The sequence below is a fragment of the Desmodus rotundus genome, chromosome 4 (assembly GCF_022682495.2).
Source record: "Desmodus rotundus isolate HL8 chromosome 4, HLdesRot8A.1, whole genome shotgun sequence".
In the NCBI taxonomy this organism is placed as follows: Eukaryota; Metazoa; Chordata; class Mammalia; order Chiroptera; family Phyllostomidae; genus Desmodus; species Desmodus rotundus.
Window position 1 is genome coordinate 116,804,965 of NC_071390.1, and position 26,849 is coordinate 116,831,813.

At 34.5% G+C, this 26,849-nt stretch overlaps 1 protein-coding gene across 9 annotated transcripts in view; it reads left to right on the forward strand.

Annotated features, from left to right (window-relative positions):
* Positions 1-26,849, forward strand: part of EXOC1 (exocyst complex component 1) — a 44,685-nt gene that overhangs the window by 8,682 nt on the left and 9,154 nt on the right. For 3 of the 9 annotated variants that reach the window (XM_045185944.2, XM_045185938.2, XM_045185970.2), the window contains 14 exons: positions 1,241-1,400; positions 4,407-4,427; positions 5,965-6,152; positions 7,970-8,197; positions 8,361-8,493; positions 9,122-9,231; positions 10,003-10,056; positions 12,506-12,655; positions 16,791-16,896; positions 20,867-20,911; positions 22,168-22,331; positions 22,891-22,998; positions 24,181-24,257; positions 24,784-25,012. In XM_045185944.2, the coding sequence (XP_045041879.1) occupies positions 1,241-1,400; positions 4,407-4,427; positions 5,965-6,152; positions 7,970-8,197; positions 8,361-8,493; positions 9,122-9,231; positions 10,003-10,056; positions 12,506-12,655; positions 16,791-16,896; positions 20,867-20,911; positions 22,168-22,331; positions 22,891-22,998; positions 24,181-24,257; positions 24,784-25,012 (1,773 nt within the window). The remainder of the gene's footprint in view (positions 1-1,240; positions 1,401-4,406; positions 4,428-5,964; positions 6,153-7,969; positions 8,198-8,360; positions 8,494-9,121; positions 9,232-10,002; positions 10,057-12,505; positions 12,656-16,790; positions 16,897-20,866; positions 20,912-22,167; positions 22,332-22,890; positions 22,999-24,180; positions 24,258-24,783; positions 25,013-26,849) is intronic. The other 6 variants (XM_045185960.2, XM_024579972.3, XM_045185956.2 and 3 more) reach the window with 6 other exon arrangements.

Genomic DNA, 26,849 nt, shown 5'->3' on the forward strand with positions numbered 1-26,849 from the left:
ACATTAGCCATTTAGTATCACACATTGATTTGTGTGAGTGTTGCCACTGGAGCACTCAGCTTGGTTTATGGCATTATGGGAAATATTCCCAGGGAAGGGACCATTTCCCATCAAGTTTCATATTAGTTGCCAATACTCTTAGATTTTTTTGTAAGTAATAAGGCAACTACCTTTTCATTGTAAATGGAGGTTTTTAATCTTTTGACACTCAATTCTGCTTATTGAGCTACAAATTAAACAAATTAGTAGTTCTGTGCTACTATGATATAGATGATCATACCACACAAAGGTCAAATCTTGATTTCTAAAGTATCCCAAGTCTTCACAGTAAAAGTCTGATATAACTTCCCTTGCCTTTAAGGTCTTTATTCACATTTTGTTCCCCCTTAAATAGCACTTTAAATTAATTAAATATATTACTAGCCTTCTGTAGAATATTAAGAACATTGGAGCCTTTTTTTTAATTCTTCAGATGTGAAGAAAAGTGTATGTCCGTATGTTTTCATTTGTTGACATGGCAGTCAAGCAGTTCCACATTCAGAGGCGAATTAGGCGGGCATGACGTCATTGCTGTGATGTGGCTGAGGAGACGTGCACAGAGCACAGTGCAGTTCTTGACATCGGTTGAACTTTTCTTTTGACTTTTGAGACACCTTTAATCATTCTTTATTTTCAGAATTGAAAACAGTTAAAGGCAGTCTCTCCTTTTTACCAGATATGTTCTTTAAAACCACACTAGGATATAGATTGTATTTTTTTCTCGTATGTGATAATGAGAAGATACATTCTTCATCAAGGAATTAGTGTCAAATCACAGTTATGAATAATAGTACATTATCAAAGAAGAGATGTAACTCTAAAACCCAATAGGCGATTGAAAAAGAAAAATTAGGTCCACATCAAAACTAGAGACCATTGTCATTTTACAGATTGGGAAGCTGAGACACAAAGCTGTTAAGTAGACATCCTGTACTTTTACTCATATGCTTCAGGGGGATGGGAAGAAAATTATCAAAACTCTATGTTGTTGTTTTTTTTAATCCAGCTTGTTTGGGGAGGTAAATAACATTGTTGCTATAAATTGAATTTTCTGAGCCATTCTCTGTGAGTCACTTAGCTGATTTTTAATGGTGATTTGTTTTTTTCAAGAACAGCTTCAGCTTACTTTTGCCGAAATGTAGATATTACAATAATGAAAATGGGATATGATCCAAAACCGTATCTTGTGTTTTTATTTCAGGAAAATCCTGAATTTGATTTACATTTTGAAAAAATATATAAATGGGTTGCCAGCAGCACTGCTGAAAAGAATGCATTTATTTCATGCATTTGGAAATTGAATCAGCGCTATCTCCGGAAGAAAATTGATTTTGTCAATGTCAGTTCACAGCTTTTGGAAGGTAAAGTTAAGTAAAAATGTACATGCGAAGTCAAGTGTATCTACAATTGAATATACAATTTGACATTATTCAAAGCAATTAAAACTGAATTACTTTTTGAAAAGGAATTAAAAAATAATTTTTATTGAAACAGTGATGATTGTTCTTTATAGAAAATTGATACATTAGGTTAAATAAATAATCACATATAAAGTTAATGCTCAGAGATAACATTTTGCTAGATTTCTTCTAGTCTTTTCTCTGTGCACATTTAAATAAAGAAATTTAGATTGTTTCCTAACATACTTTTTCATGTAATGTATCAAACATTTTCCATGTTATTAAATGCTTACCCAACATTGTTTTTAATAGCACCATAGTATTCTATTGTATGGATATGCTATAGTTGATTAATCATTTAATTTTAATTTTCCAATCTTTGCTTAATTTAAAAAACTCGGAGATTAGTATCTTTGTGGTTGTATCTTTGTGCAGAGTGTAGGTGTTATGGTTACAAACACCACTCTGGAGGGAGACTCCCTGAGTTCAAATCCTGGCTTTGTCACTTCCTAGCTATGTGACTTTGGTTATTCTGTGTTTCAGTGTTCCTTATCTCAGAAATGGAGATGATAATATCTATCCCAGGAATGTCAAACTCATTTTCACCAGGGGCCACATCAGCCTCAGGGTTGCCTCCAAAGGGCCGAATATAATTTCATCTCCTTAACTGTTAAGGAGTAGTTACATTTATACAGTCCTAAAATTATTTCGGCCCCTTGAAGGCAACCGTGAGACTGATGTGGCCCCCAGTGAAAACGAGTTTGACACCCCTGATCTATCCCATAGGGCTGTCGTGAGTGTTAAATTACTTAACATATGAACATGAGGAGAGCAATGCCAGACATATGTGAAGTATTCAATAGGCATTAGTTACTATATTATCAGGATAAAATCCTTAGACATGAAGTTAATTAGGATAACTTTGATCAGTCAATCTTCAGGAATGTTACTAAAGATTATTTTCTTTTGCAAGATAAAAACTATTGTTAATTATTGAAAATATATGAAGTTTTATTCTTTTAAAATTTCTTTCATAAAGATATAAACATGGAGAGAAAATTGTTCTGTATGCTTTGTAGAAGCAATTTGTGTTGTATTCTTCACCTCAAAGAAAGCAGTTGAAAGAACAGAGTTGTTGCTCTTCTTAATGGAGGAAAAACCTTGGATTAGTCCTCAATTATATATTAGAAAGAAAACTTAGATTTGTCCTAAGTTGTATATTAACACTTAAAAGTAGAAGCTTCTATTCTTTCAGGTGGAAACATCTGAAATTGCCTATATTCAACCAATCTGACCTATAAAACCAGTAGTTTCAGATGCTTCAAACTGTTTTCTTAGTCACTTGCCTCTGTCTTCTCTGTGTTGTTTTACTTATTCCTTTGTTTGGTCATGGATCTTTCTCTCCTTAAATTTAGTATTCCTTCTCATTAGTTATAAATTAGTGAGCTTGAAATGGTTTCAAGCTTCATGCTTGGAACTGGCAGGGGCGAGTCCCATCTGCCAGGCCCTGCGCTCCTCCGCTGGGGAGGCTGGCCTTGTGGAGGAGCCCTGGGGGCTGCCCTCTCGCCAACATTGGAGCCCAGGGTCTCGGTGATGGAGGGTGTGGAGGAAATCACCTTCAAGAAATTTAAGGTAGTTTTTCATGCCTTGAATAGTGGTTTAATTTTTTTTGAGTGCCATTTATTTATTTATTTACTTATTTTCTTATTTTTACCATTTCAGGGTTGAACATTGTTAAGTGAATTTAAAAGCAGGCTGTCTTATTTTCAAGTATTATGTGTCTCCAGTTGTTATTTATTGCCTAAAATGTATTTTAAACCAATGTATTTTATTAAATCAACAATATGGGAAGAAAATATATCCCCTACCTATGTTTACCTCATTAAGAAATATTACCAAAATCAATGAGTGTTACTGCTATTGAGATTGAAGTGTTTAGCTTTAAAAAAAGACAATTTAATTTTTCAGGGCCTAAAACAAAGGTGTAGACATTTTCATTTTTATAAATATTAACCCATATTGAGATCAATTTTAAGAATACTGAGATCTTTAAGGATCTCATTTTGAAAATTACTTTCTGTAAATCAAATAACCATTGGTTTGGTTTAGTGGAGTTCAGAGAGTACTTTTCTTCCAGTTTACATACCTGTTTTAATGTTTTACTGGACTTGAAACTCATGGCTGGTAATTCCCATTTAAAAAAATAGGTGTCTCTAAGCTTTGGGTGATGTTAGAAAACAGATTATCGCTATCTCCTTTTATTTGTTCAGTGTGAGTGTCAGCAGTGGTGACTTCAGTAGTTTTTACTGGTGACAGTTGAATGTTCATGCTAATAATTGTGGCTCCTCAGCAGAATATGATTTTTAAAAGAGGACTTTGTTAGCAGTTGAAATGAAGTTTTTATTTGGCCTTTTCTTTTTCATTTTTGTAACTAGATTTTTAAAAAACCTTTGACTTGAATAGTTAAATGCCAGCTTGAACTGATATATTGTGTGTTTTCTAATTGCTTCAATTTTGTCCTTTTTAACAGTGTTTTATGACTAATCCATTGTGAGGGTGTGTTATTCTGGGTAAACGCTTCTGGGCCCTGAGTGAAAATAACTAGACTAAATGCTTAGTCACAACTGACCTAAAAATAATCCCCAGGAAGTGATCTGTTTCCCAGTTTTGTCCTCCAAGGGCTAGTTGGTACTGTTTCTTAAAAGAATGAGAGAAAATAGGAAAATTGGTTGTATTTTTCGTAAATGTCAGAAAATGAATAAGAAAAATGAACTCTGGAAATTTGGCTTCTCATGGATCTTTCCACTTTGTAGTTAATTTTGACATTGTCTTTTACACCTTGATTTAGCATGAAGTGTAAATGAAATATGGGTAGTATTTTAAAAATTTAAACCTGTGTACTTTTCTACCCAGCTAATATTCTTTGCTTACTTTCCTCTGCTTTTTTCATACCTTTTTACTCTCCAGAACTGCCTAAAGTTACAGAAGGTGCGTAACACCTTTTCTTCTTATTCTGTTCTGTATATTTTTATTACTTGCCATTGTTATGTACTGTTGGTTGCATATTTTATGAAATTGTGTTTAGGGACAACTTTATTACTACAAAATCCATATGGTAATAAAATTAATGATACTATTAATTATTAACTTCCAAAGGATTGTTTCATGGGAGAGAAAACACTTCTTCTGAAGGTGTTTAACTTCTAAAGTTTAAAGTTGTAAACTTTAAAATTTTTTGTTTATTTTAAACACCTACCTGTGTAAAGAGCTGTACTGAATGTTTGGGGTAGTCCGTACTCCCTAGTGGCTAATAAGCTGTCACACATGAAGTGGGTCACTTCCACAGCGAACTGAGATGGACTCATTCGAAGGCAAGGAGCTTGGTGATGTTGCTCAAAAGAACTTATATTTATATACTGTGATCTGCAATTGCCTAAAGTTTTAGTCTCCTCCTTTTTTTTTCTTTCTTTCCGGGACATTATCTAAATCTGCCTAATATTCAGTTCTTAGGAATAAATCCTTTCTTCCTTTGAAATTACTGGATTTTGTTCTAGGACAAATTAACGTATGTCAAGTCACATTGAATGTAAATTCATTTTCATAGAAAATAATGAATATTCAAAGCATCCAGAGTTTGTGATTTAAATCATGTCCCATTAAGTTTATGAAAATCAGTAACTTTATTTAGAGATTTATATTCAGGATGAAAATTACTTTTTTCATTTTACCTCTTTTAACCTCAAGCTTTATATAAACTCTCACATGCTGAGTGTATTCAAAAAATTGAACTGAAACATTTATCTAGAAAGTACCTCAGATTTGACCTCTTGTTCTTTTGGTACCACACATGAAGGCCCGTGTAAATTTTTGTAATTTTAAACAACTATGTTGTTTTTGCTCTTTTTACTATAGAGTTGTTGAGAAAGCTTCTGTAGCTGATCTTTAGAAATTTTATCAATTCATGTGAAATTTTTTAAACCAAAAAAAAAGTTCAGTTAATACTTTCAGTGCCCCAAATAAACAGTGAATTGTAGATGCATTTTTCATTTCAATGAAAAGTTACTGAAAAAAATGTTACAAAGATGAAAAGAACAAAAATAACAGAAGAAAAATGCTACCTGGGGAAAAAAAAGAAAGCAGATTGTTTTCATATGTCCTGAATTAATAACTGTTGTTTTGTTAGAGCAACAATCAACTCAGGTAGGAAACAAAGGTTAGGTTTGTTTCATGTGTTTTGTTTCTGTTTTTGTATTTGTTTTTTAGTTTAATTGTGTTTTGGGAAATTGTGACTAAAGCCTACTTTAACACTTACATGTCAGTGAATTAGACTGCATGCTTTTATTATAATAAACATTAACATATGCCATTTTTATAAAAGTAGGGTTTTTTCCATATATTCTGAATCATTCTTTCCTATTTTTCAGCCACTAAATGTGACCCGTGCTTATAATTGACCTTACCTATAGGTACCATGTTACTGTCCTGCTTTTTCACTTTTTTATTTTTAATTTTTACCCCCTTTAAGAATCAGTTCCAAGTGGAGAAAACCAGAGTGTGACGGGAGGTGATGAAGAAGCAGTAGATGAATACCAAGAGTTAAATGCAAGAGAAGAGCAGGATATTGAAATAATGATGGAAGGCTGTGAATGTGCAATCTCTAATGCTGAGGCCTTTGCAGAGAAGTTGTCCAGGGAGCTACAGGTGCTAGATGGGGTAAGACTATCTTGTAATCTTTGAATAGTGATGTGTAGTGGATTGAGAAGACTGGTGATAATCACGTTTTACTGCCACATAGTGTGATTCTTGCTGTCTTTCTCCTCAAGTGCATCAGTGACTGCCTTTAGTCTTTCATGCTCTTGATCAAATGGAAGAAGCATTCCTGTTAGGACAGTGAAAGCAGTTGGCTAAGGTTCTGGATCTTGAGAGGTTTTTGATATGAAATTATGGAAATAAAAAGTAGCCAACCACAGACCAACTTGGGAGTTGATTCCTCCAGCCTCTGAAACACCTCAGAATAATTCAGTATAAAAGAATAGAATTTTTGTGGTTTGAAAAAAAAAAATAGGTGCAAATTAGAAAGAGAGAAATTGGGCTGAAGTAAGTGAATCGTTTATTGAAAGGGAGCAGAATGTGTGTGGGGGGAACAGGAGAGTCAAGGGAAAAGGATGTCTGACTCCTCTGCTGAAAAGTGTTGGAATAGATCCTTTCATTCGTATGTACAGTGTCTGAGTATCTACATGTACATCTTTAGAACGTAAAGAGTTAGGAGGAGGCGTACTAATGTGAAAAAATCTGATATGATCAGTTGGGGGTTTTTGTTTGGTTTGGACAAGATAAGCATTTAAGAAAAACCCTTGGAGAATAACGAATAATTTAAGAATTAAAGAATTTTGGTATTTTATGCACAAAAGGTACAAAAGTTACGAGGTTGAACTCAGGCTCAGAGATTACATGAAGGAAGAGTCCTAGCTTGCAAGTTTACAGACTCACTAGAAGTAAAGCATGGAAGAGGCTTCGGGATGTTCAAGCGGAACTGTCCTGGGCAAATCCAAGCCCCAGCTCTGCTACTTAGGAGATGTTAATGGTTCTGAGCACTCTGGACTTTACTGTTGGCCTGCACTTACGGTTGAGTTCTTATGAATATCACATAAAATAACACGTGTGAAATTACACCATCAGCTATACAATGATATTCTTTTAATTCCTTGTCCAAGGTTTTTCCTCATACTATATTACCTGTCTTCTTAATGTAGCATAGTGCATTTATGCCACACCTAATTAAACCTAATTAATACTGCATTTATGTTCCCAGTCATCATATTGCTTTGCCTATTAATTTTGGATTTGGCAACATCCATATTTCAGAAAATTGAGAATCAGCAGTCAGAGGCATTTAAAAAGCAGTGGTAAGGGAATGGTGGTTTGTTACTGCTTTGCCTAGGAAAAAAATGTAGTTACAAACCAAAAAGAAAAGAAAGAAGACCGTAAAAAGAGCTGTCTTATGACCACAGTCTCCCACATCCTATTAGTATAAATGTGCTACAGTTATAAATTAGTTCCCTGTAACCTTCAGAGACTGATAGACCACTGCTAGTCGCTTGAGACTAAGATTGCATAAGTTCTTATGCTTTTATTTCGGGTTTTACCTAATGTTAAGAAGTACAGAGAATTCCGATAGCCAGTAGGATTGGAAGACATGTTGGAAATGACATACTCCAATGATCCTCAGTTTACGGAAATGAGAATATACCATTACACAGTTGGGCAGAACCACACTTGTGCAGTCTGTGGAAATATAAAATACTGAGTTCTGGTCCCTAACCTCAAAAGAGAGGCAGGTGTAGTACCTTCCTGAAATACTGTGAGGAAAGTGGAATGTAAACATAAAGGGATAAACTAAAGTAGATGTGCAGATACACGTATCAATCTTTGTTACTCTTCTGTCAAAGAGATTTGGCAGCATTTCATCTTTATAGTTCTTTTACACATTGAAATAATATGAAGAGTTACTTCTGTTTTTAACTTTGTAGGCTAACATCCAGTCAATCATGGCCTCAGAAAAGCAAGTGAACATCCTGATGAAGCTGTTGGATGAGGCTCTAAAGGAGGTGGATCAGATTGAATTTAAACTCAGCAGTTATGAGGAAATGCTCCAAAGTGTCAAAGAACAAATGAATCAGATCTCTGAAAGCAACCACCTAATTCACCTTAGTAACACCAATAATGTAAAACTCCTGTCTGAGATAGAGTTCCTTGTGGTAAGTATGATTATAACTTACCAACCGCAACAAAAAACAAAATCTAATAACAGGTAAAACCCATTTGTAGAACAAGATTTGACCTAGTGATAGGATTGAATAGCACTTACCTGTGAATTTCCCAAAATTACATGTGAAAATGTTACATTTCCATATTTTCCAGAACCACATGGACCTGGCCAAAGGTCATATAAAGGCCCTTCAGGAAGGCGATCTTGCTTCTTCCAGAGGCATCGAGGCGTGCACCAATGCCGCCGATGCCCTCCTGCAGTGCATGAATGTAGCTCTTCGACCCGGTATGTGCGTTGGAGGTGATAAAATGGGAGCAAGAACCTGAGACTGAGCCTGTAACGTAGCATGATGCTTTTGACAAGAAATCCATGGGGCAAGTGGGTTAGGGTCACATTATTAGCTACTCAAACAAGTTTCACTTATTTCCAAACATTTTTCTGTTAGCACCAAGAATTTTTCATTTCACTTCCTTCTGTTGACCATCAATGACCCAAGTTAACACTGATTTTTCTTCAGGAGTCCACAGAACCTAGCACAAAGTAGATACTTTGGTTAGATCAGAGAGCATAAGGTTTTGCTAGGCCAGAAACTTGACTTTGCATCAGAATCACCCAGAAGGCTTGTTAAGTAAGGTACAGGTTACCAGACCCTGCCCCCAGATTCGGTATGTCTGGGCCGAAGCCTTAGAATCCACATTTCTAACATTTCCCAGATGCTGCTGAGGAAGGGCCACTCTTGGAGAACTACTGTGCATACTATTTTTATCCTTACCTTTCTTTCATAAAAGCAAACAAATCAGTAAAAATTTGGGTTCTTCAAAACTGAAATGTGGATGCTCTGATACATATGCGCATGACACATCGGGGAAATCCTTTTACCCACTAAAGCAGACAAGAAATCCTCTGATTTCAGGCCATGACCTGCTCCTGGCTGTCAAGCAGCAGCAGCAGCGTTTCAGTGATTTGCGAGAGCATTTTGCCCGGAGGCTGGCCAGTCACCTCAACAATGTTTTTGTTCAACAGGTAACTTTAGTATTAATAACGGCAAGTTCCTGTAGCTTGTTACACAATGTATTACCTTAAACTTCCGTTCCCACAAATATTTTAATGTATTTCATTGGGATCACAGCATATTCACATATTTATTTGATTTTAAGATTTTTAAATATGTGCCTATTTCCTCATAGATGTATTTTGGGCCTCAACTGCCTCTGTAGGTAAACCTTGGTTCCTTTCAGCTAAACTTCTCTAATTCTAGAAATCACATAAATATGCTTTCTTACTGCATATACTATTAAGATAATCTTATTTATAAAAATAAGTCTGAACTTTTCTACATGTTCATTATTTGGCCTGTTATATTTCTCAACATCTGAGGTAAGAACCAGGACTTGATCCAGTGTATGAAATGTTTCTTTGGCTCCATGTACTTACATACATGAGAAAAATGACTTCAGCTCAATTGTAAATCCCAGTTGATTTAATCTTATGTGAATTGTTTGTCTACATTATTATATGGAAAGAGATGTTATAATTAAGGTTGTGATAATAATGTTAATATTGATAACATTAACACTACATTAGAGGGATTTGAATAGAAGGCATTTTAATATCTGGTATAATAAATTAGGTTTCTTATGTTCTTCATCTCTTTTATTACGGTTTTTGGGCAAAAAAAAATTGTGGGAAATTTTGTTCATCAAGAAATGCTGTCTGGAACATTGGATTCTTATTTTGTTTTCACTCTGCAGTATTCTAAAACAAGTGTATTTACTATATTTTATTTCTGATTAGTTTACTCAGGCCCTCCTTCAACTCTATAACAGGTCCTACTTTCTTTCGGTGCCTGTGAGTACATCAAATTTGGCTCAAGCGTCTGATTCTTTTTTTATTTTCCTATAAAGTTTGCTAAACTTAACAGCAGCAAAATCTTTATAGATTATAACTTACTGATTTAAGCTACCCATTAACCATATTTGTAGCTGTTTTTAAATGTCCCATAGTAAAAGTTTATTTTGGTCAAAGAGGCATCTAATCTCATTCTGCTTGCCTTTCTTCCTATCATTCTTTTACTCACTCACTCCTTCATTTATTTAGACATATTTGCCAGTCGATTGAAATTCATACCAGATGTTTATTTGGGATAGATGAGCAGCTGATCCTGCCTTCAAGTAGCTCCCAGTCTAGGGAAGGGAGATAGGCATACTCAGGGAGGGTGAGTGTCATAATAGTGCTATGTGGGAGCATAAAAGAAGATGACCTAACTAAGCATGGAGGGGGGGTGGGAATCAGGAGCCATTCTGTTAATATTTCACTTGACTTGAAAAGTATCAAGAAAAAAGTAAACCTAGAAGTTACATAGGAAATAATAATTCACGTTCTTACAGAATTTTTTCAATATCTATTTCTACACATCTCCTTAGTCTTTAAAAATTACACTGTTGACAGTGATGTTATGCACACTAGTCAATGGTATTGAGAATACTAGTTCGTAAACTATAGTCCTTTCTTCACTCTTAATTGTTTGTTGTAACATGCAGTTATTTATGATTTTGCTTCTTTGCCTTATAAACTAATGGCTTGTTTAAAATGAATGCTTCGCAGTTCTGAAAATCTAATATATATGTATTGTTACATGTGAATGGTGCATGTTAAAAACCACAGTATTGCAATACCCTGGGATATGCTGAAGAAGGTGGAAGAGGATGTCCCAAGTACAGCAAAGAGATTTTCTGTGTGTTGAATTCAGTGTGTCAGGTCAGCTAGCAAAAGAGTTGGGAAACCTGGGTATTTCCGTTCCTGGTTGTCAGACAAACTAGCTGGGAAAATTTGATTACCTTATTATGGTACATTTCTTTGTCAAATTTTCATTGTGAGCCTCTTATATACTCACTGTTGTTCATATGTAAGAATAAGTAATAACTCCCACCTTCAAGACACTTGTAAGGAGGCTAATGTTCTTAAAGTTCTACAACAATGTGTATATTAAAGTGCTAATTGTACAAGTACATATACATAGTATACATATATCAATATATAAGTGCTAATGAGGTTTAATTAAAAGTGAGTTTGCTGAGGCTCTCGTCAGGTGGCTCCATCGATTGGAATGTCATTCCATACACCAGAAGGTTGTGGGTTCAATCTCTGGGTCAGGGCCCACATTTAGGTTATAGGTCTGATCCCCGGTCAGGATGCATATAGAAGGCAATCAATTGATACCTGTCGGTCTCTCTCCCTCCCTCCCTCCATTCCTCTTCCTCTCTCTCTAAAATCAATAAGCATATTCTTGGATGAGGAATACAAAAAAAATAGAGTGAGTTTATTGAGGATCCTAGTGGTCAGATAATGGCATCACACCACAGGGAAGACCTGAATAGAGTCCCTGCAATGCAGTGTATAGCAAACAGATATTATATCTGTTTAGATATTATAACACTTACAACTACTGTTCAAAAGAATCCAGTGTAAATAACCTACTGATCAAAATATAACAGTAATTTATGAACATCGATTCCAAGTCTTTAAAATTCACACATCAGTAATTAAAAGAAGTAAAATTTGGAGACTGACCAAGTCACCAATTTTATATTTTTCCAAGCAAAAACCTTAAATAGAAATACTGCCATCTACTTGCACTATCTTTTTATTTTAAAAATGATGTTTTGGCACTAAAATAGAATAATATAATTTCAGACTTTTAAAATTAATACAATCATCTCTATGAGAAACTTAATCTCATCATTTAATTTTTTGAATAATATAGTTGTTTATTTAACAAAGTAATAAAAAAATTAAAATTACATCATCATTAGTGGTTATCCTGGAAAGCCCAGATAAAGACATCTATAGTCTTTTTTAGTTCTAAAATTCAATATCCTATATATTACGTTTTAAATATTATAGACTCAAGTGGAAATGCCATATAGACAGTCTGTTTTAAATACTTCCCTATTTGGTGTGTTTCTTAATACAGTTTGTATCATCGTGTTCATTTGCTTAGTAAATTGTAAAATGATAGACAAGCTTGATTAAAACATTCATTCTCAACCCCTTCAGAAGGTGAAGCAAATAGTTGATTTATCAAAGTGCCATTCTTGAGTGTTTATGATTATTTTATGGTGGTATGTTCAGTTGTACACACGATGACAGAAGAAGACAAGTAAGTCCTCAGTTTTTATTTTTCTGTTCTGTTGGCTTTGTTTGGTCACATTTGGTCATTGTTTATAATTTTCATTTACAACAGTGTTTTTACTGTCGATGACATTTATTTACTCATTTACTCTTTAACTCACTCTAGGGGCACGACCAGAGTTCGACCCTTGCGCAACACTCCGTGGAGCTGACTTTACCCAATCATCATCCATTTCATAGAGACCTGCTCCGATACGCCAAGCTGATGGAGTGGCTGAAGAGTACAGATTATGGGAAATATGAGGGACTAACAAAGGTATGAATTTGATATCAATATGACATCACTGAGTACAGAGCATAATCTTTTAGAATCAGGAGGTTATGTATTTAGTTCCCCAAGTGACATTTGAAATACTCTAGTACATTCTTCACAAAGCACAAAATAATTGCGTTTCTGAGTGCTCATTGATGAGGGAGAACATTTATTTTATTTACTTGGATAAATTTTGAATTTCAGTGTAATATAGTATTAGGCCATACTGTATGTAGTCTGAGGCATCATTTAGTTTAATTAAATGCTATGAATATTTCCCGAGTTTCTTTACATGCACTATAGAAAGTAGAAAGTGTGAAGATGTGAGTGAGGCATTCACCCCTTAAGAATTTATAATCTGTTCTATTAAACAAGTGCAGAGTACCTCTTTATGGAACAAGCATTTCACTGTTCTAGGCACATGTGGCCTAACAAATAGGTGTCTATTTCTAAAGAGCTTTAAGTGTGACTGGGAAAGAAAAACAATCAGCAAAAAATTAAGTTCAAAACTGGAAATGAGTTTAAATCTATGAGAAGGGATATCTAAGTCAGTTTAGAGAAGGGAAATCTATGACCTGAAGCTATGGGGAAAATCTTTGTGGAAGATATTGGACTTGAAATGAGTTTTAAATAATGAGTGGGATTAGAAAAGCCAGACATAAGAGGAAGGCATTCCAGAGGTAAGGAGCAAGATGTCTGGACAAAGCTGGGAAAATGCCCTTTGCCCAGGACAACGACGAGGAACCTGACAAACAGAAATTTCATATTCTGGAGTAATGAGAAATTATGTTGAAAAACATGAGCCATGAGACCTAACAGCATCCTCCCCACACATCAGAAAACACTAGATGGAGGAAATAAGAACGTAACGCAATAATTCAAAAGAAATGAAATCTTGAACCAGCAAGATGGTGGTAACAATAGAGAGAGAACATAAACCAAAATAGAGAATCCAGAAACAGGAGGGACAGGCTGGTGCCAAATTGCTAGGCTGGGAGGTTAGAACAGTGGTATGTGTCACTGACTGAGTGTCAGCTGTTGGGGAAGATGAGAATCATCCACTCTTACCAGTCTTCATGTGTTTTCTCTTCAGAGTGTCTTTGCCCATTCAAAGTCACGTCTGGCTCCCTCTTCTAAACTGTTATCATAAGAAATTGGATATGAACTTTGGTAAAAATAGTTTTAGACTAAAGTTTAAAAATGCTTTTTATGAAGAATACATGTTATATTCTGAGGTGTTTACATATATATCTCTGGCTAGCCGTTTTAGTTAAGATTATTGTCCCTCAGAGTTAGCCGTTTAAGCATGCAGCCCTACTACTGTGTTATATCGTCTCTTGTTTTGTTTTCATTCAACAGAATTCTGATTTGGAGGTATCTTAAGAAAAAGTACATTACTCGAATTCTTTGCCTTTTGAAGTTTTAGGAGGATTAATATTTTGAATAATTAAACAATATTATATCTCCTTAAGAGTTTTGTGCCAACAAGTGCTTTGTCCCCTAGTGAATATTCAAATAAGTAATCAATAAGCTTTTTGCCTAATTGTGTTCTCAGTGAGTATTACTGCCCTACCTTATATACAATGCAGTATTCATGAATGTAATTGAAAGTGAAGAAACAAGACTATAGCCAATCTAGTGATGATTTATGGAGTTTTTCTTTGCTCACAGCATATTCTTGATTGACAATATTAATTTGTTTTTTTAAATGAAATTGACTCATTTCCCAAGAATGGTACTTGATCCTGTGGTTTGAACTTTTGATAGACTATGTATTTTACCTCATAATTGAATTTGGTTGCTGAAGTGTTGTCAAAAACAGGAATTGTATTAAGAAGGAAGGAGGAGGAAAGGAATAAAGAAGAAAAGAAAGAAGGAAACAAACAAACCAGTGTTTCTTTACTAAGAAAAAAAAAACAACACCAGATACTGTTTGCACTTGGTTTGGTATACACAGTTCACATTTTTTTTGGTGGGAATAGGAAAAGCCTGTTTCAAATTCTTTCAGGATAAGAATCACTGGGTACTACCCCGGCTCTACTTTGGCTGCATCTAAGAAAAGCCCTGATTTTCGGTATACATAATTAGAGCCTATGGAAAATAGGAGCGCTTTGGTTATGTAATGGGCTCAGCTGCCCAGATTCCTTCCTCCCCAAAACTAGGACCCTTATCTGCGGCTCGGTGTTTTGCATAGAGGGTAATTAATAGAGATGGTCCATCTGGCTTGGTAGGAAGTGAGCTTTCCTTTCCTAATAACTTCCTGAGGCTGCAGACAGTCTTGAAGATCACTCAAACATCTTCCTTTAACCACTGTTCTCCATCTGTGGATTTGCCTTGTGTTTAAAGGAAAAGTAAACATGGAGGTCTCCACAGTACCCTACAGTTAGCACCAAATAAAAATGAAAAGACTGCTTGAGATAAGATTTAAACTCATGATAGTTAGATTTTAAGTTAGGTGCTATATATAAGGTGCTAAGAGGAAAAACACATACAGTGAGAGATATCTTTCAAAATTTGGTAAATGAATGAACTGATAGTCACACCTGTCTGTGGCCCTGCCCACCGGTGAGTTCTGTTGAGTACCTGGGCAAAAGGTATCCAGTCATCTGGGTCACATTGAAGAGGGGTGATTTTCAATTTTCTGCTCAAGTCACTCACTGTCTTCTAGATAACAAAATAGCTATTTCAAAACCATTTAAATTGCTTGGATGGTAATGTGCATTTTTCACAATTTAGGTATTGGAATATAGTCTCCTATATTGACTGGTTTCCATAGAAAACCACTAATGAAGATTTTACAAGTAATGCAAAGCTACTTTCCCATTTGTCAGTCATTTACTGATTTGCAGTGACCAATATTTTTTTGAGAATTTAAACTTGAAAAATGAGATACTGAAAAAGGGAGACAGTCCAATGAACTACAAATTAATTGCAGGGTATATTTTAATTTATACTTGCTTTTAAAGTTATGCAAAGATCATGGGAAAGAACTGCCCATTTTACTTTTCTTATAGAGAGTAATGTGGCCTATAAATTGAAAAAAGCAGAATCTATATTATGTTTACTATAAATACTGTTTTATAAGGATATATCTATAAAATACCTAAGAATGTTTGAAAGGTGCACCTGATGTTTAAAGCAAGATAAATATGTTCTAAAACTGACTACATTAATTTGAAATAATAACGGAAATTGAAGCTTGATTCCATGATACAATTTAAAAGAATAGCTTTGTACAATTTTTCTGCTATGGATTTATTTAAATTTTGTCAAACTCTGTATGGCATTTAACTTAGGACTTGGAAACACACATGGTCTCCCACTGTGGAAGAAGCTTTCCTGAGGGTATGTGAGGATAAGCAGATATAATGAAGAAATGAGTGTGTGTGCTGAATAATAGATGTTTTCATTGAGCTAGAGTAAATCAAATTTGTTTCCAAAAAATTATTTATGAAAACTGTAAGACGTACTAATTAAATTCATATTGATGATAACCTATTTGGGGGCAATACCCCAAGCGAACAGCGTGCAGTGAAACTGAATGTACTCCATCTCTGTCACTGGCACTGTCCATGGGTGTCATTGTTTTTAAAGCAACATGGCGGTATGGAGGGAGAGTTACAAAGATTCTCATGTTGTTGGGCCTGGTAGTTCCACACTTAGGTAATTATCCCAAGGAAACAATTCACTGGAGATGAAAAGCTTATTGTAATATTGTCTATCACAGCAAAACATTGAAACCACTTAAGTTACCTGTGTCGGGGATTGTTTTGCTACAAATAGTGGTGCATCAGCAAAGCGTAATACTTTGCAGTCATGAAAGGTGTGAGCCTGGAGACAAGTGACTGTTGTAATTCAAGTCTCCAATACAGTAAGGTTGCAACTGCACTGCATCTCTGTATGTGAAAGTTAACATATAAAGATGAAAATGTTATTGTTATACTTCATGTTTTTGTAAATTGTTAATGTTCAGTTTTTTAAAAAAGACAGAATATAGCCTACTTTTTATTTCCTATGAAGTACATCACAATTTTAGACCACAAAATTTAAAACAAGCACAAAGTATCTGGGGAGGTTAAAAAATGGGAATTGTTATATTTGTTTTATTAATAAGAAGTACATGTTACTTTTATTTAAGAATTACATGGATTATTTGTCACGACTGTATGAGAGAGAAATTAAAGATTTCTTTGAAGTTGCAAAGATCAAGATGACTGGCACAACTAAAGAAAGCAAGAAGTTTGGTAAGCTTAGGCACCTCAGTTCATTGTTTTCTATTCTATTAAAAATGGTTTTATTTATGACAGTTAATTATAAGACTTTTTAAACAAGGAGGAAGAAGATACAGTAGAATTAATGAGAGAGTAAGTCCGATACATTGGTTTGGTTTTATAGGTATTTCATAGAAGAAATATTTACATCTGCAAAAATGTTTTCTTATTAATTAAAAGTCTGTAGTATGTAAATCTGACAGCAATTTTATATTTCTGCTATGATGAAAGGTATATATTCATAGGAAAAGCTGTTGGCCAGAAAACGAAGTGCAGTCTGGTAGAGAGAGTATTAGACTAAGAGACATGTGTTGAGAGATCAGTTTCTGATTTTCTAAAAGACATTTATTTAACAGTTGTGGGCAAATCACTGATCTCTTTCTTAAGTCATCACTCTCCACAGGGAAATGAAAGTGATTCCTGGCTTCTTACTTCTCACTGGCTATTTTGAATCAAAAAAAAAAAAAAAGTTTGTAAGTGTTCTATCTCCTTCTAAGGGGCTTTATAAGTATGTAACTAAAATTTCTTCTGTAATTATACCTTATTTTTCCAAAGATGTAGTTTTGAGGTATGTTATTTTTTGTTGCTTCTAAATATGTTAAATGAACCAAAAAAACCCCCAAAACCCAAAAACAAAAACCAATGATTTGAAAGGATAACCAGTGAAAGTATCAAGTTGTGAGGAAGGTGATTTGCCAAGGCCACATTCTGCTCTTGCATGTACCCATCAATGGAGTCCTTTTTGGATGGAGTTCTGTGCTTATCAAGTCAAAACCTGGCCTTAAATGGCTACAATGTGTACTCCTCAGTGTGTCTGCTGTAGCTCCCTTTAGAAAAATGAGCTTAGCATTTGCTTGTTGAAAGGAGCCTATGCCCTAAGCAACTTTTGTATTCAGCAAACAGGATTGAAATTGATAGCTCATCTTTCCATTCTTTTCTTTAGGACAGAGAAGACTGTCTCTAGTGGGTAATTATTTTGAAATTCACTGAGTGGTTTTTTTTTTTTAAATACAACACTAATATATTGATTATACTAGTCCAGACTCTTGGAATGGTTTGAATCTGTGTACAAATATGTTACACTTAGGTATAGATACTGATGGGACAATAGGCTTTTGGAAACAGAAATGCTAACTCATCCTAAAGGTTAATTGTTATAAACAGCAGTGTGTTTATATCCTTGTTAATGTTTCACTGTGAATATGTTATGCTTTTTTTTAAGTAAACACATATTATTAATGCAGTTACATGTTTGATGTTTTCATTTAGTATATTTGTCACCACTTGTTAGTGAATCATTTTATTTTGAGAGTACTCTTCTACAGTACATGAAAACTGGAGGTAAAAGGGAAATCTTTATAAAATTACCTCCTCAGGAGGTCATTAATACCAGTATCACAATAGATTATCAAGCCTAAGATTCACATTGAGATAAATGACATAATAAAAATATAATTTAAATCAAGTACAAGAATATCTTAATAGTATCATTGCATTAACCTGAAACCTAAGTTTTTTCATTTCTTACCCCTTGAAAAGTTCTTAAATTATCTTGTTGAAAATATTTTTATATTAAAATAATACAAATATAGAAGGCACTTTTATAGTTTTAAAACTTAAAATTACATCTCTTCTAATAGATTAATAGTAATCTATTAAATAAGGAATAGGAGGATACCTTGTGGAGGTTGATGGTACCAGAAAATTACAAAATTTCAGTATTTGATATCAGCTATAACAGAAAAATAAACTAAACAGAACTCAGAGGATAAAAACAGTTTGGTTCATCTTTGAAGATCTAACTTGTTACTCAACATTTAAAAATAAATTTCAAGTTAAATACAAATGCTGAGTTCTAAATACGGTGTAATATAAAATTTTTAAAAGATATCTGTTCAGGGATTCAAATTATGTTTAAGTCAACTTTAATAGTAATTATAATTAAAATAGAAACCTGAAATTTTAGATAACTTTTTAATGAATCAAATTCAGTAGTAATACATAATATTTAAATGTGTTCTATTTTTTTTCTTGCTCTGAAAATGATGGGTCATAAGAATAGCAAGTCAGACTGGATGTACTTTGCAAAAATAAAGTATAGTTATAGAGATTCAGGAGAGTACTCTCTTTTTGAACCACTCTGGACTCAAATCTTTAACATCCACTTAGTTCAAATAATTCAAAATAATGTTAAAATGCCAGTAAATTATCTTTTCTTTGTGAACATGGCTTTATATAGGTCATTGCCTTTTTTGATTAATAGGTTTACTCTGACATCCTCAGAGGCGTGGAATTTTCTCCCCAAGATTGATATTTTAGTGCTTTTTTTTCTGTTTTAGATTCTACAACAGTACTTAATGAAATGACAGGCAGGAAGTTTAGTAATTATTTTGTAAATCACCAGTTTTTTCTTTCTACAGTTATGATACACACATTATTTGAGTTCATTACCATATGTATTTACATAATTACTGCCTCTCTCACATTTATTTTAATATTAGAAAATTTTAAAATGGTATGCCGAAATTATTTTTTCATTTTATGTTTCTCCACTAAACTAAGAAATCTTATGGATTCCAAAGAAAGTCTTGAATACAAGACTGAATTCATGGCTGGCAAGAAGATGCAATAAATCCTTATTAATTTTAAAGATCCTCCCCTCATATTTATAGTCTAGTGGGGATTATTTAAAGATATTTAAAAGTTTACCTGAAGATTGTTGCTTATTGCTGATAAATAATATGGACTTTTTATGAGCCCAAAATTATAGTTAATAAACTCCACTATTAAGTCTGTATTCTTTATTGGCTATTAAAAAAAAGTATGTAAAGTATTGGGTCTTGCTTTGGAACTGGTAACTTATATAGTGACACCTTAAGGCCATCAGAAGGTACTGTTCAGAGTGGCCAGCTGGCTGCTGCAGCGTGGTCCTTGCTTGCAGTGTCAATGTGCAGCACTGTTGTTCTATATTGTTGAGCTTCAGGTGGCCAAGGCTGGGAAGATATGCGTATTGTTGCTGTGACAAGTTAGTAGCGTATACTTACTTGGGCATTTGCCTTAAAGTTGGCAGTGAAGGTTGACACATTTGTTTTTTGTTTTTAAAATATTCCTGGGTTATGCTCTTTAATTTTCTGTTTTATTCTGTAATTTCTTTCTTTGCCATTCGTATCTACTTCTAATTTGAGTTTAGAGTGTTTCACAAGATGATCTCTACAACTGATCTAATAAGTTTTATATGTACAGAAGAAGTTTTAGAGTAAAACCAAATGGCCCTTTAAAAACTCAAATTCCAATATTAAACCTGTTCCCTCAGCTTTACTCCTCCATTCACTCATCTCCTGGTAAATAGTATTTTGATATAAACCTTTCATTCTAGGTGTTCACAAAGCCAGTTACTAAGTAGAGCAGCTTGATATTTGAAATGGTTTTTAAACCCCAGTCATATAAATTTTTATCAGATATAATACAAAATTATTTAGTACAGTGGAGGTTCCTTTCAGGAGCGTTTAGGGAATCTGAAATTGTTGCTGCGTTTAATGTCTAAATCTACAACTCCATTGTAATAAATTTCCACTGTATTAAATTATTTACTTGAACCATACTTTCTTCAGAAACCAAATCTTGCAGATACAGTCTTTTAAATTTAAGGATACTGGCTTCATAAACTTAAAATAATCATTTAAAAGTATGGGGGTGATTTTACAAATATAGATATTTGTATCTGAATATTAAATACATGAAAAGACAAAGATTTTCTTTCATATGATTTTTCAGACAGTAGCTGACCAACTAAACACATGTTGCACCTCTTGTTACTTGATGCTCATGGTTCTCTGCATGTGTCTTTTAACTAGAGCTTAACTTCCTCTTGTGCATGGTTTGTGCAAATTGCAGTTTATTAACTTGTCTTTGTCTTTGATGCTTGCAACCTAATCCATCACAGCTACACTTCCTCGAAAAGAAAGTGCTGTCAAACAGGAAACAGAGAGTGAGTATGCCTAGTGTATCAGTAGGTATTCCCAATGCATGTTTGTTTAATGTCTAGAAATTAGTTGTTTGTCTTGAAAAAAGTTACAACAAAATATTGACTGCTCTGAGTTGCTGCCAGGCATTGGTGAAGGAGAACCAACATGGTGGTAGTGGTGTGGCTACATCAAAGAAATATCTATATCGTTAAAAATATATGGTGGGTAATAAGTATATGAAAAGGTTTAGCCATTATACTTCGGTTTTCAGGCTGTGGTTAGAAACTATAAAAATTCTTTTACATATGGTCAGATTTTACATAGTGAAACAAAAAATTGCCTTTAATTGTCCTTATTGTATTTTCATTTGTCCCTTCTGACCATCAGCAAATAATATAGGTTAACTGAGAGATACTCAAAGAAGAATAAAGAAATTTATTTTTATGTAATTCTGAATAAAAGTATCACATTTTCTTATAAATATGGACTCCTTTAATTCTTTGATATATGTAAGATACTGTCCAGCCATATTGTTCTAATTTTTTTCCATGGCTATGATGGATGCCTATGCTCATATCTAAACACAGATGTCCTATATTAATATAATTAGTGATGTATTATATTGTAGTTGTATTTTGAATGCAAGTTGTCAGGGTGGTTTTCCCCCCCTTGTTTTGTTTCTAAAGAACTGCAGTTAATCAATTCACTTAATGTAAAAGCAGAGGTGCTGGGTTCAGGATGTATTAAGTTGACTTGTCTGTACTTGACTTTTTTTGAAGGGCAAGAATGGTAGAGTACTGGCAGTTTCATGTGCTTCAGCCTAATATGTTGATTTATCTTGGGGTGGGTCTGTGATGTGGAAGTTTTCTTCGGAAATGTAGCAAAGTCATGTTAAACTAGTACACTGGGGGTCAGTGACCATCCATATTCATGTCTTTTTTGAGTGGGAAAGAAAGAAATCCTCATCTACTTTAGAGACATCATTAGGGAACTTTGTGTTTATGATGAGACTGGGCAGGGCATAGATTTTGTAATCGTTAAGATCTTTTCACTCCTATTCTTTAGATCTGTATAGTTTCCGCTGCTCTTTGCAACGTGCTCAGGAGTGGGACACAAATGTTAATGAAAGAGGAGGACACTCAGCAACCTGTCCCATGTGGGACACTTGCGCGCTAACTAGCACGAGCCCTGGAAGACCAAGATGGGAGATAGCCCTGAATGATGCTATGGATCTTTTATTCATGAAGGTCACAACTTTCAAAGTTTTATTGTTTCTTAGGTCTTCATGGAAGTTCTGGGAAATTAACTGGATCTACTTCTAGTCTAAATAAACTCAGTGTTCAGAGTTCAGGGAACCGCCGATCTCAGTCATCTTCCTTGCTGGATATGGGAAACATGTCTGCCTCTGATCTCGATGTTGCTGACAGAACCAAGTTTGATAAGGTAAATAAAATGACAGGTACTTCCTAAACATTAATATTATTAGTTTTCTAACAGCAGTTTGTTATTGCCTGAAGTGGGTTCAAAGATTTGAGTTTCTCCTAGTTAACCACTTCTTACTTTCCAATTCTGAATCTGAAAAAATACTAGTCAAATGGCCACTAAAGTGTGAATCATCAATTAAATGACATTATAGCTTTATTAAATTTTGTTACAAATCATAAAGTGCTTGCATCTCAAATCTAAGTTCTTTGAGCAACTACAAAGAGGAAGTAATAGCTTTTATGAAGCTGAACTATTCTCTGCAATTGCATTAAGTAAGCTTAAAAAGTTTGTGTTCCTCTTTCCAGATTTCAAGTGAATAATTGTTGTGAGTTTCATTTTAGGTACGTTCTGGTCCTGCTTCACCTTGATATACTGCATTATCCTGTCAGTCCTGGAAGAGTTTGGGGATGCTAATGAGATATGGATAAAGCATTTGTGGTCCCTGCAGAAAAGTGATTCAAATGTGGAATGTTATTTTAAGTATCTGGTGCAGTTCTTTTATTTTGGTTTTCTTCAGATTTTTGAACAGGTACTAAGTGAACTGGAACCCCTGTGTCTAGCAGAACAGGACTTCATAAGTAAATTTTTCAAACTACAGCAACATCAAAGTATGCCTGGCACTGTGGTATGGCTCCTGTTTATTTATTGCATAGAGTGTATGATCTGTAACATAATTAGCCTAATTAATATGTTGTCACAATTTCAGTATCAGGACAGAAGAAGAAAGAATTTATGATGTAAGAACTTTTAAGATAATTTTTGTCATACTATAAGATGATAAAAACAGTAGTAGAGTTTATGCAGCTAATTTAATATTCCAGACTGTCCTAAGCCTAAACATTCTCTAAGTTATAGAGGAGGAAAATATCTGAATTTACTTTGCAAAAAACATTATTTAAAAAGTAATTTTAGTATTATTTTAGTAGTCATCAAGTAAAAAAAAATGTAATTTCCCCCCAAAAAGATGTGTGATGTTAGAGTATACATACCATGGTCTAGCAAAATTAATTAATAAAGGAAGGAAGGAAGGAAAGGTGAGGCCTCAAATCTGGTTTTTTTCTATGGCTTTTTTTATCAACTAGCCATGAGCTTTAAACCAATTATTTAATCCTCAGTTCCCTCATCTCTCTTCTGTTCAGTGGATATAATAATGCCTATTGAGTATGCCTCTCACATGGCAAAAATTTAGGAAAATAAAATGAGATATTTGCTAGAATATGAAGAACTTAAAAGTACAATGCAAATGATTTTAAAATTAAGGTCATCTTTAAAAAGAACCCACATATATAAAGCAGTTACAAAATGAATGAGCAATTGTTATCTCAAAGGGGTAGGGACTTGATGTGGGTGGTGGTAGTAAATTTGCTTACTTCTCTAAGAATTTTTGATACCAAGTTTTTAAATGCCGAAGTTTTTAGAACGACTGATGAGATTTCTTTAATTTTTAAAATTGTCTATCGCAATTTGTTTCTCCTTAGATGTTTTCTGTTTTTTTTGTTGAGCTGCCCACTCATTCCCATCTCTGCCCTCCAGCCTTCTGTACCTTCTTTCTCCCCAGGGTCCCCTCATGTGCACACAAACACGACTTCCCCCCATAATTCTCAGATATGATGTACAAACAGTTTCATGCACATTCTTAAATAGCATACTAAATTATATAGTTTCATTGGTAATGCTACCTTTAAAAATCACTATTTTTCATAATGTATTCTCTCCTAGGAATTTTAAGACTGAGCAGGCTTTTGCTATATAAACTAGTCAAATTGTTGGTCTTTTATTATATAAAGTACCTGAATAATTTTTGCAGACTGAAGCAGATGACCTAGATGGAGGACTGTTATCCAGGCAACATAATTCTGGTACAACACTGCCCGTTTCATCTGAGTATGTGTTTGTTACTATCTGTTGTTTATTTTGGAGAAGAGTAAACTCCATATTTAGAATAGAGGAGCGCGGCGCAATGAGGCATCCAGATGGCTCTCATAACTGACAGCACTCAGCTCCGAGACACACACGTGTGCCCGTGGTCTTCTAAACATCTTACCGAGTGAGCAGAGTCCTGTCGTGTGACTCTGTGGCTCCTTTGCTCCAGGAGTCACAAAAGCCATCAATGTTGACATTTGCTGGTAGGAAGTAGCATGTGAATTTCCATGTATTTCTTGGAAATCCCAAAGCACATTTCAGGACCCAGCTTTTTTGCAAATGGCAGTTATTTTGAGTGATTAAACTTAACTTCAAAAAAAAATTATATGGAAACTGCTATAGAATAACTAGTTCATCATATTTAGATATTTTTAATGGAAATAATCATCTTTTAGTCATTTTGTGTATACCCAAGTTGGTTAGTGTTAAAGATGAATACACCCGAAGCTTGTAATAACTTTCTGTATTTTGTATGTTTTCTGAACAGGAAAGATATGATCCGCCAAATGATGACTAAAATATTTCGCTGCATTGAGCCAGAACTGAACAACCTAATTGCATTAGGAGACAAAATTGATAGCTTTAACTCCCTTTACATGCTAGTCAAAATGAGTCATCATGTGTGGACTGCACAAAATGTGGACCCTGCTTCTTTTTTGAGTACTACGTTGGGAAATGTTTTGGTGACTGTCAAGAGGAACTTTGACAAATGCATTGTAAGTTGTATTTTTTTAAAATAACTCAGAATTGTAGTCATTGCAAAAAAAAATAGGTAAATGTATTTAAATCAAGAGATTTCCCGCTTTCCTTTGGGGGGTCTACAGCTCACATCCCCCAGTACCTTGAAGCAGGGTATTGGCTGCAATATATATGAACAGAGGTAGTTGGGTGATACTGTGCCAGTGAGCTTCTCTTCTTCACTGTGAATCATGGCAAGTGCTAGAGTAGGTGGCATAGAAACTGTAGCTACTTAAGAGTTCCACTAGGTAGCTGAAATCTCAGTTACCCGAGTAGTGACACAGAGTTAATGAAACAATTGAAACTATCATTTGGATTTATTGTTATTCTTCTAATATATTCTAATAACAACATTAATAATCAGATTATTTTAATTAATTATATAAATTATTTAACTTTATGTTTAATAGCTTTAGTTAATAATCATATCACTTGTTCTTATAATAGCTTCCAGAAATCCTTTTCCTCTTTCTAACAAGAAAGAAAAAATCATTAACAACTTTGTTTTTATGTGTTAGTTTTTGGTAATCTTATAGGTATGAACTGGGCTGAGCCAGATTCTTAAAAAAAAGTTTTTTTAAAAAAATATTAACGTACTTGACTTGTAAAAATAGATACATATCATGAATATTTCTGCTATGTAATCTTTAGGTTATATACAGCTCTTGAATATTCATATAATAATAGGAGATAAAAATAGTAAGGGCAGTTAAAATCCACATAATTCTTCATACCTTACAAAAATAAAATTTATTGAGTTTTTGAATGTATAAAAAGCAATCTATGTCCACTATGGAATCTGTTGCCTCAATAAGCTTGTTAATCCTACTTCCATACCAAATGATTGCACTTAGTGTTTGAAATACTGTGAAATTTAACCAATTAAGACTTACCCTCTTCCCTGTCTCACCTCCTCCAGAGGTGATGATAAACCTGGCAAGTCTGATTGCAAGCTGAGAGCCAAAAGGAAAAGGAAGAGCCACCAAAGGCTGAGATGATGAGTCATGTGACACGCTGGAACACTAAATCATGTGGACACTACATTTCCAGAATAGGAAAGCTTTGTTGCTTTTATCAGTAAAATATAACTTTATAGAATACCTTTCAACCCAGTAGACATAACTATTAGAAGCGTAGAATGTCACGTCAGGTAGATGTCAATGTGAATCCAAATAAAATGCTTAGCACATTGCCTGGCCCAGAATAAGAGCTTACTAACTAATAAGCTCATAATGATGGTGGTGGTTGTGGTAGTGATTGATGGTGGTGATGGTGACAGTAATAGTAATAGTAGCAGAAATTACTAATGATTTCTTAAAGAATCTTCATGTTACCCTCAAGACAGGACAGTGGAGAAGTGGAGTGAAATTAATCTAGACAATGGTACAAACTCATGTTTTCTCCTAAATTGCCTGCATTTTTAAAGGATCTACATTTTGTCAGTAAAGGAGGAATGGCTCCTTCTGCTGCCTGTCATCTCAGTCTCTTCTCTTGCTGTAACTCACATCTTCTCACACCGTCTGGTAGATTGTGTGTGCTCAGTACTAATTATATGTTTTGGTATTTGGGACAAGATCAGGACCTAGAACATATCTTGGAAAAGTAATGAATGGGTCTGTGTGTATTGAGCCAAAAGCATGAATACCAGACGGTGGGTGCAGAGGGTGGAAGAGATAGCACCTGATAGCACCTGGCCTGTCATTTGGTGGCCATGCCCGAAGTATCTGGTGTTCTTCAGAGAACGGGACTAAGAAAGCTAGCCCAGCCTGAGCTAGAGCCAAAACGAAAAAGCAGCTGATAGATCAAGAACTCCCA